General features: G+C 38.5%; 1 protein-coding gene across 1 annotated transcript in view; it reads left to right on the top strand.

The window, feature by feature from the left end:
• LAMA1 (laminin subunit alpha 1) overlaps positions 1-17,471 on the top strand; it is a 111,646-nt gene that overhangs the window by 31,222 nt on the left and 62,953 nt on the right. Inside the window, exons 5-14 of the mRNA XM_056331447.1 lie at positions 3,330-3,509; positions 6,401-6,490; positions 6,955-7,072; positions 8,154-8,332; positions 9,830-9,935; positions 10,424-10,584; positions 13,454-13,594; positions 14,583-14,756; positions 16,306-16,407; positions 17,169-17,380. Of these exons, the coding sequence (XP_056187422.1) occupies positions 3,330-3,509; positions 6,401-6,490; positions 6,955-7,072; positions 8,154-8,332; positions 9,830-9,935; positions 10,424-10,584; positions 13,454-13,594; positions 14,583-14,756; positions 16,306-16,407; positions 17,169-17,380 (1,463 nt within the window). The remainder of the gene's footprint in view (positions 1-3,329; positions 3,510-6,400; positions 6,491-6,954; positions 7,073-8,153; positions 8,333-9,829; positions 9,936-10,423; positions 10,585-13,453; positions 13,595-14,582; positions 14,757-16,305; positions 16,408-17,168; positions 17,381-17,471) is intronic.

Genomic DNA, 17,471 nt, shown 5'->3' with positions numbered 1-17,471 from the left:
TGAGATAAAGCTGCAAACACTGTTGAAGTGCTTGGCACAGCTGGAACTCCTAAACAAGTGTTGGCATTGTTTCAGGGATGTAGCATAATTAAAAGAGCTACAAGTTGTGCAGCCTCACTGTTGATTGTTCTTGCTTTTAACAAACTCTATTCATGGTACTTGTGTAATTTATTGCACAGAGGCAGCCACATAATGAAATGGTACATTAAAACCAGTGGTTATTCTATTGTGAATGCTATAATGTAAGAGTGTGATAGTAAATGCAGCGTTATCCCATGGAGAATGCTAGTAAATCTTAGCTTAATAGAAGCCAGTGTTGTCTTATTCCTTTGTTAAAAAAAGGCTGGAGTGTATACAGCTAAAGGGATGAAGTCAAACTTTCACATAAACTTAAAACTATGTTTCAGCAAGAACAAAACAATTAAATCCATAACATCAAGTCCCATTCACTTAAATATTTGTTGCAGTGATATCAGTATATGCCCCACAGATCAGACAAAAACTTAACCTGTCTCTCCACACAATTAACCAGAAAACCCTTAGGTTGACTCTGTGCAAACAGTGCCTCTTGTAATATATGTCTGATAGGCCATATGCCTACAAATCCAAGAATATCAGAGATTCAGTTTAGCGACCTTTTTTTCTCATTTATTTTTCCTGATGTACACAGAATTAACAGAATAGGGTGACACTATCTAGAACATTGCTTTTTTTCCTGAGTGCAGTAACATAAAAACATAAGAACATAAAAAAATAACAGAACTAAATTGCTGTGTAGTACATCAAGTCCAACTGTAAACCTAACACTGTCAAGTCCGCCACTAAACTGAATCCCTAAGCACCACATCTACATGTTTTTTAAATACCTCCAGAGATGATGACTTCACCACTTTCCTAGGCAGCCTGTTCTAATGCTTCACCACCCTTTCAGTGAAGAATTTTTTCCTAATATCCAATCTAAACCTCCTCTGGCACAACTTGAGGCCATTTCTTCTTGTCCTATTGTTTGTTACTTGGGAAAAGATATTGACACCCACCTTGCTATAACATCATTTCAGGTAGTCGTAGAGACCAATAAAGTCGCCCCTGAGCCTCCTTTTCTCCAGGCTAAACAACCCCAGTTCCCTCAGCTGCTCCTCATAAGACTTGTGCTCCAGACCCTTCACCAGCTTTGTTGCCCTTCTCTGGTCATGGTCTAGCATCTCTGTGTCCTTCTTGAAGTGAGGGGCCCAAAACTGAACATGGTATTTGAGGTGTGGACTCACCAGTGCCAAGTACAGGGGGACAATCAATTCCCTAGTTCTGCTGGCCACACTGTTTTGAATAAAAGCCAGGATGTTATGGCCTTCTTGGCCACCTGGGCACACTGCTGGCTTATGTACAGCTGGCTGTTGACCAGCACCTCCAGGTCCTATTACACCAGGCAGCTTTCCAGCCACTCTTCCTCAAGCCTGCAGTATTGTATGAGGTGGTTATGACCGAAGTGTAGGATCTGGCACTTGATGAATCTCAAATTATTGGCCTCAGCCTGTAGCCTGTCCAGATCCCTCTGCAGAACCTTCCTACTACAAAGCAGATCAACAGTCTCACATAAAAGCTCTCATTCACAAAGGACAGGCTGCTTCTTCACAATTCAAATGGCAGACAGACAGGAATATTCTCTGCACAGTCTCTCACAACATGTATTAGTGAATCTTGGCACTCTTTTGAAAATACGTATATTTAGTACTTTGTAATTGGTTCTGACCAACATACTGCACAGGTCTATAGGAAGTCCTGCAGACCAGCTGATCTCTACAGGCACCTACCTTGTATCCAGCATTTGTTAGCATCCCAATGTTCTGCAGTCAGCTTGTAGTGCCCTGGTGTGAAAGATCTGGTAGGGTAAACAGACCACATGCCTAAATGTGGATGTCAGTTAATAACATTTTTTGCCAAATCAGACATTTTGCTGGTTTGGCTGCTGGACTTTTCAGAGGTTTGAAGAGGTATAGTTCTGTTGTTCACTTGATTTATACTGCTTGAAGATCTGCTTCCAGAAATTCATGTTATGAAGTCAGGACTCATGATGAATTCTGGGGCTTAACCTACAGTCGTTTGGAAAGAGTCTTGAATTATGGAGGACAAATAAGCCAAAAAGATATAATACCAATTTATCAGTGTATATAAGCTATATATAAGCTTATACATATATATGTTAGCCAAATATAGCAGTGTACATGGAGAATCATTCCTTTTCTTCCTTAGTGTCTTTGTCTCTGTCCCTACTATTTCTTCCTTTTCCTGCTAGGAAAGGTTCCTCTGTGGTCTCTATAGAAATTATAGTGTATTTCTACTAGTCAAGTGGTAGATAACTTTAGAGCTATATGTGTGTGTGTATATATATATATGCACACACATGTATATTTACAGTACTAATCAAAGTTGAAGCTATGCATTCAAGAGTAGTATATGAAACAAAATTACTCTTCATAAATAAGGATATGTCGTGCACTTTAAAATGTAGCTGACAAACCCAAAGCATGACCTCTTATTTGTTGTGGACACCAAGTGAACTGGTTAACATTTGTTTGTAGCCTGCAAGGTCTCATTTTTCAATTTCTTCCATAAAACAGAGCAGGAACTGCATAGTCATATGAAACTAAATCCTTGTGTTCCTAAGTTGCTTTGGAAAGGACGAAGGGGCTGTTGCCAGAGTAAGTTGTGCAGCTTGATTCCAAAAGCCATCTTAGCGGGGTCAGCCGGGATTGTGCAAGAAAGATTGAGACCAGATGGGTTGGTTGGTTTGTGGTGGCAGCCCCTTGCTTTTGGTTGTCTTCTCACTGTGCTTTCATGTCACTGAGTTCTCCTTGCTGATTGGGCAGCCCTGTCCCAGCAAGGCATAGGGTTAATGACCCCAGCTTGAGCATGTGCACCATATTATGCAGTGCAATAAGATCTCTATCAGTTGTGGAGGAGAAATCTGTAAGGACAAAATTATGCTTGTGGCCAGAGTTACATGTTCCATCTCAATAAGGGAGAGGAAGAAAGACCACAGGAACTAAGGACTAGCTTGCGGTACTGTTTTTCTCTTTATGCTGTATCCACAAAATCCTAAGGAATTTGAGACCGTGATAAACTGAGTGGTCGTTTCAGAACTGTGTGGGTCAGGAAGAAGGAGTTCCACCTGCAGGTAGAAGAAATAGAATTCCAGGTAGTTTAACATAGCAATCATCCTGAATTGCTGGAAAACACACTTAAGTTCTACGTCTCTAATCTTCACACTATGATGTTTGTTGTTGCAAACGTATCACAATTATGTTTATGATTAAGCCAATTCTTCTTTCTAGATTCACACATCACTGATCAACGGTAGGCCTAGTGCCGATGATCCTTCACAAAAGCTTTTGGAGTTTACTTCTGCACGATACATTCGCCTACGACTGCAGCGTATCAGAACTCTTAATGCTGACCTCATGACTCTCAGCCATAATGATCCTAAAGAGCTAGACCCCATTGTTACCAGAAGGGTAAGCTGATTGTTCATAAATGGTATTCAGTATGACTTGATGGGAGAGCCTTTTCTGATCTGTTTGAGGAGGAGGTGTAGTACTTGATCCTTGCCATTTACAGAGTTGTTTTGATAGGTTGTTAAATAAGTCTTGCCTTCCCTTTGACATTATTAACAATACCTTATCAGAATCAACTCTGAGAAAATGCTTTTTAGATTGTTTTTTATCTGTTTGCTTTTTGTTTTGTTTGTTTGTGTGAATGATTATGCTAGGAACAATGATTATAATGCTTTCTCATCCCATAAAAAATTGGTTTGGCTGATGGCAATGTTACTTAAAGTGGCTCTTGATGCAACTGCAGTACCTTTTGTGGTGTATCAAGGGTTTCAGGACCCAGTGCTCTAGTTCATAAAAAAAATTGTTTGAAAACCTCGCCCTTGTGAATTTTGACATCTGAGAGTTTTCTTCATTTTTTTGAGGCTGTTGCAATCAATTGTTTTGATGCCCATGAATTAATAATTATATAAAACACTAGGATAGAATTCTGAGAGTATTAACTGGTTTTTAATTTGATATTGAAACTGGGGAAACAGAGGCGCTAAGCATTTAGGCTGACTTCTTCAAGCTCTCACAGGAATTTATTATTGGAGCTCCTAAGAACAGTACCTACCATAACTAACTGTTCTGCAGTATTTCTGCTTTGTATTTTGCCATTTTGACCCTCTTCTGATTTGCCTGAGACCCATAGGTTGGGACGTCAGTGGCTTCAAGATTTTCTGTGAAGGTAGGCTTTCTGATGAGGACAGAAGAACATGAGAAGTGTTTCTTCTTCCCCTTCCTTTGTAGCTTTTTGCCTTGAAGAATGTTTGCAGGCAGCATTTCCTTGTGCAGCACCAGGACCCTTGCAATTTGCGGCTTCTCTGATACAGGCAATCCTTGTGCATTGACACTGCTTCTGTGAAGTCTGGCTGGATAGCTGGGTACAGAAGGGAGAAAGAAACTTGGATTTGTCAGGGTTTGGTGGGTACTTTCAAGGCAGCCCCACTGTTACCTCAGCCATGGAGGTGCCCATTCAGTTGCAGCATTTCTAAAGCATACAATCTGGATGTTCTTGTTCTGGCTGCCCCATATGGGAATTGTGAGCATGGAGACCGCAAGTGCAGAGTATTGGACACCTGCTCCAGCTGTGCCTTGCTGGCGATAGGGAAATGGTTAATGCACAGCCTGAGCAGGTGGGATGTTCCTGTGGAGCAGGCTGGGTGATATTTAGGTCTGTTGATAGTATTGTAATGTCAAGAAATACACCCCAAAAAGAAAGGCTCAAATTAGAAACATACATACAGCTGGGAAACAAGGGTGTTGAGGACAAGCATTTCTATTGCCTTTGTAACACATGTATTTGTGCAAGCCAGGGCTTAGTACTACCCCACCTGGCACTACTTAGTGCCGTTTTGCATGAAAAGCTAGGCATCTTCATCTTCGCAAGACATGGGGTTTATTGGTCAGGGATCCCAGATCCTGATATCTCACCTTGTATCTCACTGTGCAACCAACTAAACCCAAGATAATAACTTCCAGCTTTCTGGATTGTTTTCTTACTGCTTTTGAAGGCTTTACATCCGGTTGTTGATACCAATTGTGTTTAGTTTCTTGTACATAGTCTTATAAAAAGGCTGATGCAGAACTTTTCTAAGTGTTCAACAGTACATTTATTTCTGTGTTCTATTTCTTTCTGTATGTATGTATGTAGCATTTGATTAGCATTGGCTTCTTGTTCAACCTCAAGCTGCACACAGCTGCTGAGCCATACACTGTGAATTTTAAAGAAAAGAAGACAAAGAAGATGAAGCAGGGAATGCAGTCAGAAATAAAGCTCTGCTTTTGTACTCCTGCTTTTCTCCTTCCCTCTAGTTAAGAACTTACTGTACATGATGAGTCCCTGAATGTTTTTTGTAATTTAAGCCGATAACATTAAAAAGAAAAAAGTGAAATACTAAACATAATAAAAAAAATTAAAACATAAAAAGTCAAGTACGAAATAAAAGAGGATAGTTTGCTTCAGCTCCAAGATCCTTCAAAGAAATAACAGTCCAGGAGTCAGCATGTCTGACCACCCCGGGTTACCTCCTCTTCCTGAACCAAATGACTGTAGGGTTGTTAGGTCTGAGAGTTTTGAACTCTTTCCTTAGAAGTATCCTCAAAAGATGTTTCTTTTTCATTCCCTTGTTGTACATACAGGCCAACCATGTTGATACCGCAGCTGCAACCAAACCCAGATGGTCATTTCCTGCCTCTTCCTTGCCTTGAAAATTAAATCCTTATGTATGTTGCTTTTGCTCACCACCTGGCAACATTAATGGATTATACTCTGCTGTATCACCAGGTTTTAAGCTAAGAATTTGGATAGAATAATACACTGCCTACACACTAGCAGCAAAGCTGGTCTGGAAGCCAGTGCACAAACTGGTTTTAAGGGAGGACAGAGTTTCTGTTTTAAGAAAGCATACTAATACTCCCCAGATTGAAATTAAAATATAGCAATTATGTTATGCTTCATGGCTTCTTATATGGTAAAGAAAGGATTTTTTTTTTACAAGTCAGTTTTGGCTGAGGACTCATTTGGTTTTCTTCCTGAAGCAGAGGAATTGTGCACACTTATTTAAAGTTCCAAGTCAGTAAGTATTTCATACCAGTGAGCAAAAAACAGAGAAAAAAAAATCACAAAGTGAAAGGTTTACCAAGTAGCAAAAATTCAAAGCTTCTATTATTTTCAAGTATTTCTTTTATTTTTCAAGTCACAGAATAGATGAATGCTGGTATTTTATCTTCCATAAATATGGAAGGGGAGGAAGATGTAAATACATGAAAATATCTTTTATTCATCCCTTTTTCAACTTTGTTTTTTGTAGTACTACTATTCAATAAAGGACATCTCTGTTGGTGGCATGTGTATTTGTTATGGCCATGCCCGAAGCTGCCCTCTGGATGAAATCACAAAGGTATTCATTAATTTCATTTGTTTATTTTCACAAAACAACATTTCCAATTAAAAAAAAAAAGGCCCTTGCCTAAGGAGAATGTGAAAGAGGAGGGTAAAAGAGATCTTAAAATATGGTGCACAGAGATTATTTGCTAAAATTGTCTTCCTTTTCTGTGCAAGCATATCTGGGTCTCTGATAATATAACTTACTTGAAGTAAACTCTTCTTCTTTGACATTCAATTTAAACAATTTAAGGGGCACAACAAGAAATAGTTTTCTTGCAACACAGGACATCTGTCCCTCCTGTTCTAGAAAGGCCCAATAGTTGATAGAGCATGGTTGAGCAGTCTAAAAGTAAACATGGGTTATTTGTGGGTCTTGACATTTTTTAGAGTAAGTCTGATATTTGGCGGACTTTTGGCAACATTGATTAAATTATCCAGTAAAAAATATTTCAAGAAAAGAAATTTTTTTATTCCTAGAAATTGCAGTGCCAGTGTGAACACAACACATGTGGAGAGAGCTGTAACAAGTGCTGTCCGGGCTACCACCAGAAACCATGGAGACCAGGAACTATTTCTGCTGGGAACAAATGTGAAAGTAAGCATGCACAGAGGTTTAGATAGTTTCATAAGGCTTATTATTTTTCTTGTTTGAAGTTGCTTCTCATACTAATTCTCTCCCCGAATCCACAAACTATTAACTTCCTTTATGGGCTTGTTTAAAGGTAGAGGACCTACTTTGCATCATAACTGTTAAGGTAATTTTAGATATTCTATCTAATATGACTCCCTGGCTAGTGGAGCTGTCATACAGTAAAGCTGTCAGAGTCTCTTTTTCAAAGAGACTTGGGGATTTTTTTATAGTCCTGTAAGAACTAGCAGATTTGCATCAATCATTTGCTAGCTACTTGAAACGCAGATTTCTTACATTGATCACAAATTTTGTCAGATAAACAACTTTGTTCTGATAACAAATGTTTTGAAAGAAACTCCTTATTAGCCAATTATATTTCAGATCGTCTGATAGATTGACTTAAGATTTGTCAGTATGGCTGGATGTGTTGCTGGGGCTGGTTTGTGCATTTTCTCTCTTCACATTGCTAATGCATAGCACAAGCTGCAGACAGTTGAGAACATATTAGATAAAATTTACAGTTGTGAATGGAAAAGTAGTCTTTTTAGTTGAAGTCTTTACACAAGTTTAATGTCAGTCTTTGGGAAGTAGGTGTTCATGACTGTTTGGACTGAAGTACCCTCTAACCTAAATCAAATTTGTACTTGTGTAGTGGCATTGTTGACTTCTCAGACTTCTGTCTATAATACAAATAAAAGAAGAATTAGGCAGATTTTCTTCTGTAATGCAGAGAAAATGAAAGAACAGTTATTGCTAATAGCACACATCACTATCGACATCCATTCTGACAGGATTGTCTTGGTTGGATCTACTGAATATTGTTAAAAACGGTGCTATTTAATTGGTGACAGTGCTTTTGAAAAGTGCTTACTTGCTAAGAGATATGGACTGATAAAGCTTATAGCATAGTTAAATGGAAAAAACCCACTATTTTGAGATGATGTGCTCTGCTACTTACATTTTCCACTTTGAATAATATCAGAGTTATAGGAACTGTTATACAACATAAATTAAAAATATGGATTTATTTTCTATTCCTTCTCAGAGTGCAACTGTCATAACAAAGCAGAAGATTGTTATTACAATCAGAGTATTGCAGATCAGAAAAGAAGCATGGATATTCATGGCCAGTATATAGGAGGTGGCGTGTGTTTAAACTGTACTCAACATACTACTGGGATCAACTGTGAAATGTGTGCTGATGGATATTTTAGACCATACAAAGTAAGATTTGGAAAATACCATTCTGATGTTTTGGTGAATTACAACATTATACGATGAGTGTATTTCAGCTGATTGTAATTAATATATATTTTTGTCAGTTGCAGAATATCTAAGAACTATAGAATTGTTGGGCTTGGGTTTTTGTTTTTTGGTTTGGTTTTTTTTTTTTTTACAGATTGTATACCACCAAAACTTTCAAAGAAAAAAGAAATGCTTGTCCAGTGTGTGGGAGGGCAGGTCAAGCTGTTGAGAAAGAAAAGAATAAGCAAAGATGAAGCTTGAAGTCCTATTGTGGAAATACAGATTTTGATAGGAAACACATTTCTTCTGTGGATAAAGCTCTAAAAAGTGCCAGTAGTGAAATTTTGTTGTCTTCAGAAGTGCCAAAATTGTCTAGCATCCTATATCAGCACGTTTCAGCCAGTGATGAAAAGGACCATTACATGGTTCTAAGATTAGACTCTTTGTTACATGAGATGTTGCAACAAATACTTTTCTTCTTGGCATGATTATTATAGGCTATGTGCTCTCCGAGCCTGTCTACTTTCTGGTTTATTGACAGGTGTCACTCTGGAAAAATGACCTAAATCCACAAAAGACATTTGTTAAGATGTGACAAACAGTTACTTAAACAGAAGAACTTCCTGCCGTGTTAGGTCTCTGTATAGTGAGACATACTGAACTAAATTTCTACTCCACAAAGTCTTGCTTTGGCAGGTTCATGCATGTTTTGGAAACCCCATGCTTCAGAAACCTAGCATAAACTGGTGCGAAGTGCAAGGAAGAGTCTGTAGAAGTATGGTTAGACAGCAGGTACAGCTCATCCAAGGAAGCAGACGAGTCAGAGAATGATTCACTTGCTGTAAGAAGCATTGTAGAAAAGTCTTCAACTTGTAGCCAATAAAAGTGTATCTAGAGTTCATTACTGATTTGCTTTACATCTGAAGCACCTCAAAGGAAAATTTTCCCTGAAAGAAAATAAAATCCTTGCCATGTGAATTGCATTGTCTTATATTTCAAAGATGTGTAGATTGTGAAGTCAGAATGAATAGATATCTCTCCTCCCATTGAACACAGAGCCAAGGATTTCTTTAATTTCCTTCCTCTTTGAACCAGAGTATCTTTGCAAAAAGCATCCATTCTTGTCTTAAACATTTCCATAACCTTTGGCAAACCATCACAGTGGTTAATTGCTCTTAAATTAAATAAAAAGTATATTTATGCTGAATGTGTCAGGCTGCCAGCCGTTAGCAGTTACTATAACTTTGTGCTATTGAAGAGCAAGTTCTGTTGCTGCATTTAAGTTTTTTCTAGACTGCAATCCCCTGATGTTCTGTTTGCTAAAATTGAACTAGTCTTTTGATCTATTACTGCATATTAGCTTTTCCAGTCTTTATTCACATTAGTTCTGGTGATGCCAGACAAGAAACAGATGTGACTACTTTTTTTTCCCCAGTTAATGATTTGAGAAATTGACAGAGAATGTTTGTTTTGTAGGTTTCTCCCTATGAGGATCACCCCTGCTATCCCTGTGGCTGTGACCCAGTTGGTTCTCTGAGTTCTGACTGTGTTAAGGATGAGCAGCATTCTGACTCACAGCATGGTAAGGGAGTGGGAAGCTCCTTTTCTCTAAACTTCAAATCTGGCTATAGTTCTGAGCATTGAAGTTTGAGGGAACACTGTTTACTTGTAAATGGCCGCAAGTTAGTTACCAGTAAAAAACAATAGTAGGTTTAGGAAGGAGAGGTGAGGCATAACACACTAAGGATTTTAAGGTATGTCAGGTCCCTGAATGTGTTCTTGTGTGGGATGGCAGGCTCTGACTACGTAAAACAATGTAAAGAACTGAGATTTAACACCATTGTTCATGAATGCTGTCACAAAATCAATTTTTCTGCAGTTTCTGTGCATCTGGTACTCTAAACATGAAAAATAGATAGTGAGACTGACATTATGCCAAGTATCTGTGTGGAATATAACATGGAGTATAATAAAAAAGGAATGCTAAATAATGTGTACCCTCTGAGATGTCTTGAATCCAGTCTACTGCCTGCTCTTGTTTATTCGTTTCTCTGGTTTTTTCTTATCAAGGCACTTGGCCAGGTCAATGTCAATGCAGAGAAGGTTACACAGGAGAAAAATGTGATCATTGTGCATTTGGGTATCGGGGCTATCCAAACTGCTTGCGTTGTAACTGCAGCCTGATTGGTAGCATTAATGAAGATCCATGCAAAGAACCTTGTCTTTGCAAAGTGAGTATTAAACCATTAATTTTGCTTAAAACTCAATCGATTTGTAAACTTCTTTTTAATAAGGGAAACTATTAACTGGGGATATCACTTCTTTTATAGAAGTAACCTGGTATAACTGTACACCTGACAACCTAGAACTTAAAATTACTAACTATTCTCTGTACTAAAAAATATGATAGTTTATGTTGAATAGTTTTATATATTACTGATGAACCATTTTCTATAATAATGGGCCAGACTGACATTAAAATTAAATAATAAATGCACATGTGAGTATGAGGGAAAATCACAGAGAGAATGACAGTATGCCTGCCTGGGTTTGGTTTTAGGGATAAGCTGATATTTCTCTTCGAAGTCGCTGATTTCTTATAAAGAAAGGATGTGCTTATAACATCTGCTTTGTGTGAACAAACAGCGTGCTTTTGGAAAGAACTATTGGAAAGATTACATTAGATGTATGAATGAAATATTTAATTATTTGATTACAAAATACAAACCATCAGAAATGTTTAAAAATGAGAGCAGTCTTTCTACTTTCTTTTATTTTTTGGTAAATATCCAAACACATTGAAATGTCTTGAAGCTGTAGATTCTGCTGAGCCTTATTACAAAACTGTATGTCAATCTTTAAAGAAGTTACTCTTAATTTTTGGAGCCAAATTTTCACTGGTAGTTTATGTATTTGTTACTAACTATGACAGTGAACAGGAGCCAAAAAGAAACCTGTGGTCTGCTTGATAATTTTTCTGAAACTTCTCAGTCCTTTTGCATAATTTACCTAATCCAAAATATCAAACGTATAAATAATCAGAGTCTATAAGAAAGAAATAGCTCCCATGGCCAATTTAGATATGAAAAAGGAGATACAACCATTTTGCCTGATTTTGAGCTACAGTAACACTGTGTCAGCCAGTGCAGCCAACTGGTGACAATTTTGGTATAAACTGGATGAGAAACTGAAAGTGCTGTTGTGGGCATGAGCCTGGCATACAGAATTTTTAGGCCAGATCACTGAGAGTGTCACCAGCCAGCAGGCCACCTATAGAGACGAAAGGAAGGAAGGAGAGAAGTAGTGTGTTCCTAATATCAAACAAAGGAGACAGGATTTCTAAGCCTATGTAGTCTCTGTGATCACAGTAGTGCAAGCTTTTCCTTTTTATACTCTGAGTATCGTAATATTTGATCTTTTGTGAAACATCGCTCTTGAGGTCTAGTCATTGCATAAGGCTTTTATTTTTCATTAAGAAATAAATAATAATTTCTAATAATGTTACAGAGACAAAGTAAAATATGTGATCCAAGTGCATCCTAAAGACTGAGAAGTAAAAAAGCTGAAAAGAGCATACAAATACTATTTCTGTAAAAATCCAAGATTCTAAAATCTCACTCTCTCAGTAGGCCCTTTGCCTGAGATTTTTTTTCCCCAAGTTTGGATATTAGCAAATAGAGAGCAGTCATCCTCAGCCTTTGAATCAGAGCTGGGGATTATAGAATTTTCATGTGGTTTGCAAAAGCAGTTTGTGCTTTGCTTGCAAAAACATATAACTTACCTGTTTAGAAAGGTTCTTATGTAAACTTGACATGGCAAACTCTGGTCCAGAAGAAGAGGCAGTTGGTAGTGTTGCCAGCAAAGGTCTCACATTTCGTTCTGGTAAGCCTGGAATTTGCTCCATGGGACCAAATCTGATGTAAGCCTGGAATCTGGAGTGGTTCCTTTAGCTGAAGTTACCCTGCTAACTGCTGCTGAAAGCAGAATTTGGTCCATAGGCTTTGCATTCCAGTTGCAATGCAGAGCTCATTCAAGCCTCCTAAAAATAGCAAGACAGGTATGCATCACTGTGTGCCATGCAGTCCTGGTGTCCTAACCATACGTATCAAGGAACTTGCTGGCATACTCTGAAAAATTCTCTTTGCTGTTGTAGTGGAGTTTTTCCCTAGTGGAAACAAAAGATTGAGGTGGGGGAGTGATGTGTGTCCAGGTCTTGTTCTGATACGAAGCTAGGACATGATCAGAGTCTTGTCCCTGGCAGCAGGAAATGTTCTGACTTTTACTGTGTAGAAACGCCCATGGAGATCTACTGTTTACACAGCTTTCTGGGCATTTACTGAACATTTTCTTTGCTGGTTTGCTTGTCAGCAGCAATTGTCTGAAGTTTTTGAATAAATAACTACAGATTGTCTTTACAAATGTTACAAGAAAAAAATTCGGTGCATCATTTTGGATTTCCTTCCCCCCCTGTAATTCTACCTTGAAAAAGGTATGTTGCAGAATGTTCTGAACTACCCAATTTGCATGGTAAGGAGGCAGCAGGCCAGTGAAAGGAGCTAGAGAAGTGGACCACCTCTACTCTTACAGTAGGAGTTTCTGGACCTTAGCAAGAGCATATTAGGACAAAGCTCTCAACTGACATAAGGGTATGTGGTGTTCCTCCAGGAAGAGGTGGCAGCAGTCGTGAGGATCACTGTAAAGTATTAACTTTACAGTGTTGAGGAACTGTTGCCTTGAAGCTGGCTGTAGTAGCTCCAGGAGCCTGGCCTTAAAGGTGAGGAAGGTCTGTATGTAGACCATCTGGATTCAGTAAGCATAGGAACTGTTCTCCAGAGCAATCTACATATTCAAGTTACAAGAGAAGTAGACTGGCAAGCTGGCAGAAACTTTTTAAACCCTGCCTGTGTGCTGAAATCTCACTGCAATAGAACCCTTGCCAGGGATTGTGATGAACAATTCTGTTTAATTTTTCCGATCAGTTTTCCAATCTGTTTTCTTTTATAACCTTCTGAATGCTGTTATGTCTAAATCTCATGTAATCCACTGTATTTGTTACCATAATAATGCTAATGCAAAACAAATGTTATGTGCTATTGACAGGAAAATGTAGAAGGTGAGAACTGTGATCTCTGTAAACCAGGATTCTACAACTTGCAAGGAAGAAATCCTCAGGGCTGTACAGAGTGTTTCTGCTTTGGGGTGTCTGATGTCTGTGACAGCCTAACATGGCCCATCAGTCAGGTATTTATATGTTATGTCCATGACCTAATATTCTTTCCTCAGGCAGCTGCAAAATGTACTATATTTCTCTTTGACATGTGCCCAAGTTAACTCCAAATTCTGGTTTGTGTCTCCTTACAGAGGAATGGATTTTCACTGTCATTCAGCAGCTCTGAGGTAGTCAGCATGTCATCCCAGTGCAGGCTTTAGCCACACAGGCTTGTAGTATTACCAGAAATATTGGGTAGTGGAGGCTGCAATAATGCACTGGAAAAATGCACTTGTTTCTGACCTTGTGCTGTTAAAGTTTCTTTGCACATTGAACAGATCAACCCAAACCCATTTCCCTGCTCTTATACCTTTTGGGCAAGGCTAGAGTGACCTCTGGCAATATTGCCAATACTCATTCTTGGAAAACAAAGTGATGTTAGATATTGCTGTCTTTTGAATAGACATTTCTTGAGTTAGAGGGCTTTGAGAACACTGTATTTCCACCAAACTCCTTATGTATCTTTGCACAGCTAGTCACACTTTAGTCCCCTGTTTTGTGTGCCAATAGAAAGGGAGGAAAACACATCAAATTGACTGAAAGTCTAAGATGCTTGTATAATCTCTTTCAGTGAGAAGAACAAAGTTCTCTCATCTTGCTCCTCCTTCTGGGACTCAGATTTAAATTTTCTTCATCTTATTCCTGTCTATAAATGGGTACAATAGAATTCCAAGCCCTTGAAGTTCTGTAATTCTATCTCAGAGAATTACATAGGTATCATGTTAATTTTATTGGTAGGATGAAAATCACACTCAGATTTTTTGTTCCTGTCTAATAGAGAGGTAGAGACAAGCTTAATCTGAAGTGGCATATTTGCGTGTGTTGGATGTCAGACTGGACTAATGGAAGTGTTACAGATCCATCAGTTTGAATGAATGTCTAGGGAGAGGTTAAGTTTAGTGACTGCTTTCTCAGTGACACAAAGTCTGTCTCCATTAATATGACTATGCTTTCTTACAGATATCAGACATGACTGGTTGGCTTGTTACTGATCTGTATAATGCAAGGAGAGTGCAGCCTCAGCGAAGCCCATTTGATGGACCTCGTCAAATAAGTATTAACAACACTGGGGCTGTGAAAGTACTGAAACATACTTATTACTGGTCAGCACCTGAGACGTATCTAGGAAATAAAGTAAGTCCTCAGCTAGAGTTAAAACTCCTTTATAGTTTAGTTTCTCCATTTTTATTATAACATGTTGCTCTAAATATGTAGGTTTTGTAATTAAAAATTACACATAAACTCCAGTATTACCACACCTCTCAGTCTATCTCTGCTATTCAAATTGTAGTGTTCCTGGCCAGACATTACCTTCTTTTTACTCTTTGAGCTCATTCATCTCCCCACTTCCTTCTCTGCCTACCCTTGACACAATATAATCTGTTTTTTCTCTTTACTACTAACATATGGTCACATTCCCCATATTTTTGATCTTATCCCAAATCTTACACCCTTCACACCTTGTGCAGTACAGTAGACAGACAGGACCATTAAATTCCTCTTACCTGCCTCTCTGCCTTCTCCCATTTCATATTAGTTTCCAGCTAGTCTTTTTAATTATTGCTCTGGTTACTACCTAAAGCTCTGGGTCTCCCATTTTTTGCAGCAGAAGCACAAAATAGTTGTGACTGGAGGGGACCTCTGGAGGTAACCTTGCTCAAGCAGGGCCACCTAACCATCTCCAGATGCTGCTGAATATCTCCAGTGATGGAGACTACACAACCTACATGGGCAACCTGTGCCCCTTACAATAAAAAAGGGTTTCCTGATCTTCAGATGGAACCTCCTGTGTTTCAGTTTGTGCCCACTACCTCTTATCCTGTCATGGGGCACCACTGTAGAGAGCCTGGCTCTGCACTCTTTGCACCTCCCTTTCAGGTGTTTGTATACATTGATGAGATCTCCCTGAACCTTCTTCTCTAGGCTGGACAGTCCTGGTACTCTTGGTCTTTTCTCACATGAAGGATTCTCCAGGCTCTTAGTTGTCTTAGTGGCCCTTTGCTGGGCTCGTTTCAGGATGTGCATCTCTCCCTTGTACTGGGAAGCCCAGAACTGGACTCAAAACTCCACCTGTGGCCTCACCAGTGCTGAGTACAGGGAACCTTGCAACCTCACCTTTAATTATTTTTTGCCCAGTCTCTTTGCCTATGCAGCCCCATTCCTTAGTATAGTGACAGAATAAATGAAAACAAGTCTCAGAAGTGTAACATTAAGGAGCAATTTTGCACAGGCCAACTCTCACTCAAATTCTAATCTCGTTCATTTAATATAGGTCTAATTGTGATACCAGTGTTTAACTAACTTTGAAGGAGTCGGCAGCAGTTTTGGGGCTAAGAAACCTGAAAGGTGGAATATGGAATGCGAGTAACTCCCAACATGCTGTGCCCCTTGGCTAGGACAGTTGTGTAAACCTCTGCTGCTTGTTGAAAGTCCTGTAGGTGTTTCACTGAATGAAGGCATTTATCTGAATCACGTGTAGAGCCTTCAGCTAGCTTTCCCCGCCTGCACAGCCACAAGTCAGCACTTGTCCCTGTGATGATACAGATGACGTTAAATTTTCCCTGGAAAGTGGTATTTGTAAGCCCTGTAGTCCTATCATTTGGACATTGTACTGTCCCATGTCACTTGTTTGTGTTTGTTGGAGGTTATTGTGTTGTTAAGAATTTGCTTTCTGTTATTTCAGCTCACAGCTTTTGGTGGAGAATTGAAGTATACGGTATCTTATGACATTCCAATGGAGAGTGTGGACAGTGATATAGTATCTAGTGTGGATGTCATCATTCAGGTGGATTTTTTTTCAGCTTGTTACTATTCAGACATTATTAGGAATCTATGAAAGGGATAAAAAAAGGAAAATAAAATAATATTTCTATAGTAGTAGTTTTGTTCCTTTTTTTTTTTTAAGTTTTTCCTAAAAGTCACTACTAAGATTCTCTTACTACTCATTTCTTTGATTTTCTGACCTATTTGTTTTAAATGGTCGGTATACAGTACTAGTTTTAAATGATAAGTACTAAAATATAACATGTTTTTAAACAGGTGAGGTGTTCATTACCAAATGTACAAAGCTCTGTGTACAAAAGAAATTACAATGAGCTGAAAGGACTTATAAATATAAGACAGATGAGTGTTCTTGCTGATTGCTTACTTTTCTAGATTTATGTGGCACATAAAAAAGTAAGGCTTTATTTTGAATCCAGACACCTCCAAAAAACCATTATTTTGTAATACATACTTAGCAACAGAACAAAGGAGAAAAGTGATTCTGTTTTGTAGAGGAGTTTGATTTTTGAAATTTAATTTAATTCTTTTTCCAAAAGAAAATCAAGTATTTCTGAAGTCTCTGAACCAGAAGAGAGTGGGATTATAGTCCTTCTGAGGCCATGGAAAATGCAGACCTTCTACTTACTTTTTTTCTAGTGCAAGGAATCTCATTTGATTGCCTCTTTCCTGTGTTATCTGGATGTGGATCTGATACTAAATGTAATTGCTTAACAAAATTTGCATGCAAATATGCAAAATGTTTTCTCTGTCTTTCAATTTCAGGGTAATGGGCAGATTTTGAGTACAAGAGCAGCAGGCTTGTCATTACAGCCATATGAGGAGTACTCTAATACAGTGAGATTTGTATCAGAGAATTTCATAGAGTTCAATACAAAAAAAGCTATAGACCGGGAAAGGTTGATGACTGTGCTGGCAAACATGACCCATCTTCTGATCAGGGCCAACTACAACATTGCCAAAAAAGCTGTGTACAGGTGAGGGAGAGAAAATACTCAAATTTTATATATATATATATATATATATATATATATATATACACACACATCTATTATTTTTGTGCATATG

This window comes from Falco biarmicus, chromosome 3 (genome assembly GCF_023638135.1).
Source record: "Falco biarmicus isolate bFalBia1 chromosome 3, bFalBia1.pri, whole genome shotgun sequence".
Lineage (NCBI taxonomy): Eukaryota > Metazoa > Chordata > Aves > Falconiformes > Falconidae > Falco > Falco biarmicus.
This window is presented reverse-complemented; position numbering and strand designations above follow the sequence as displayed.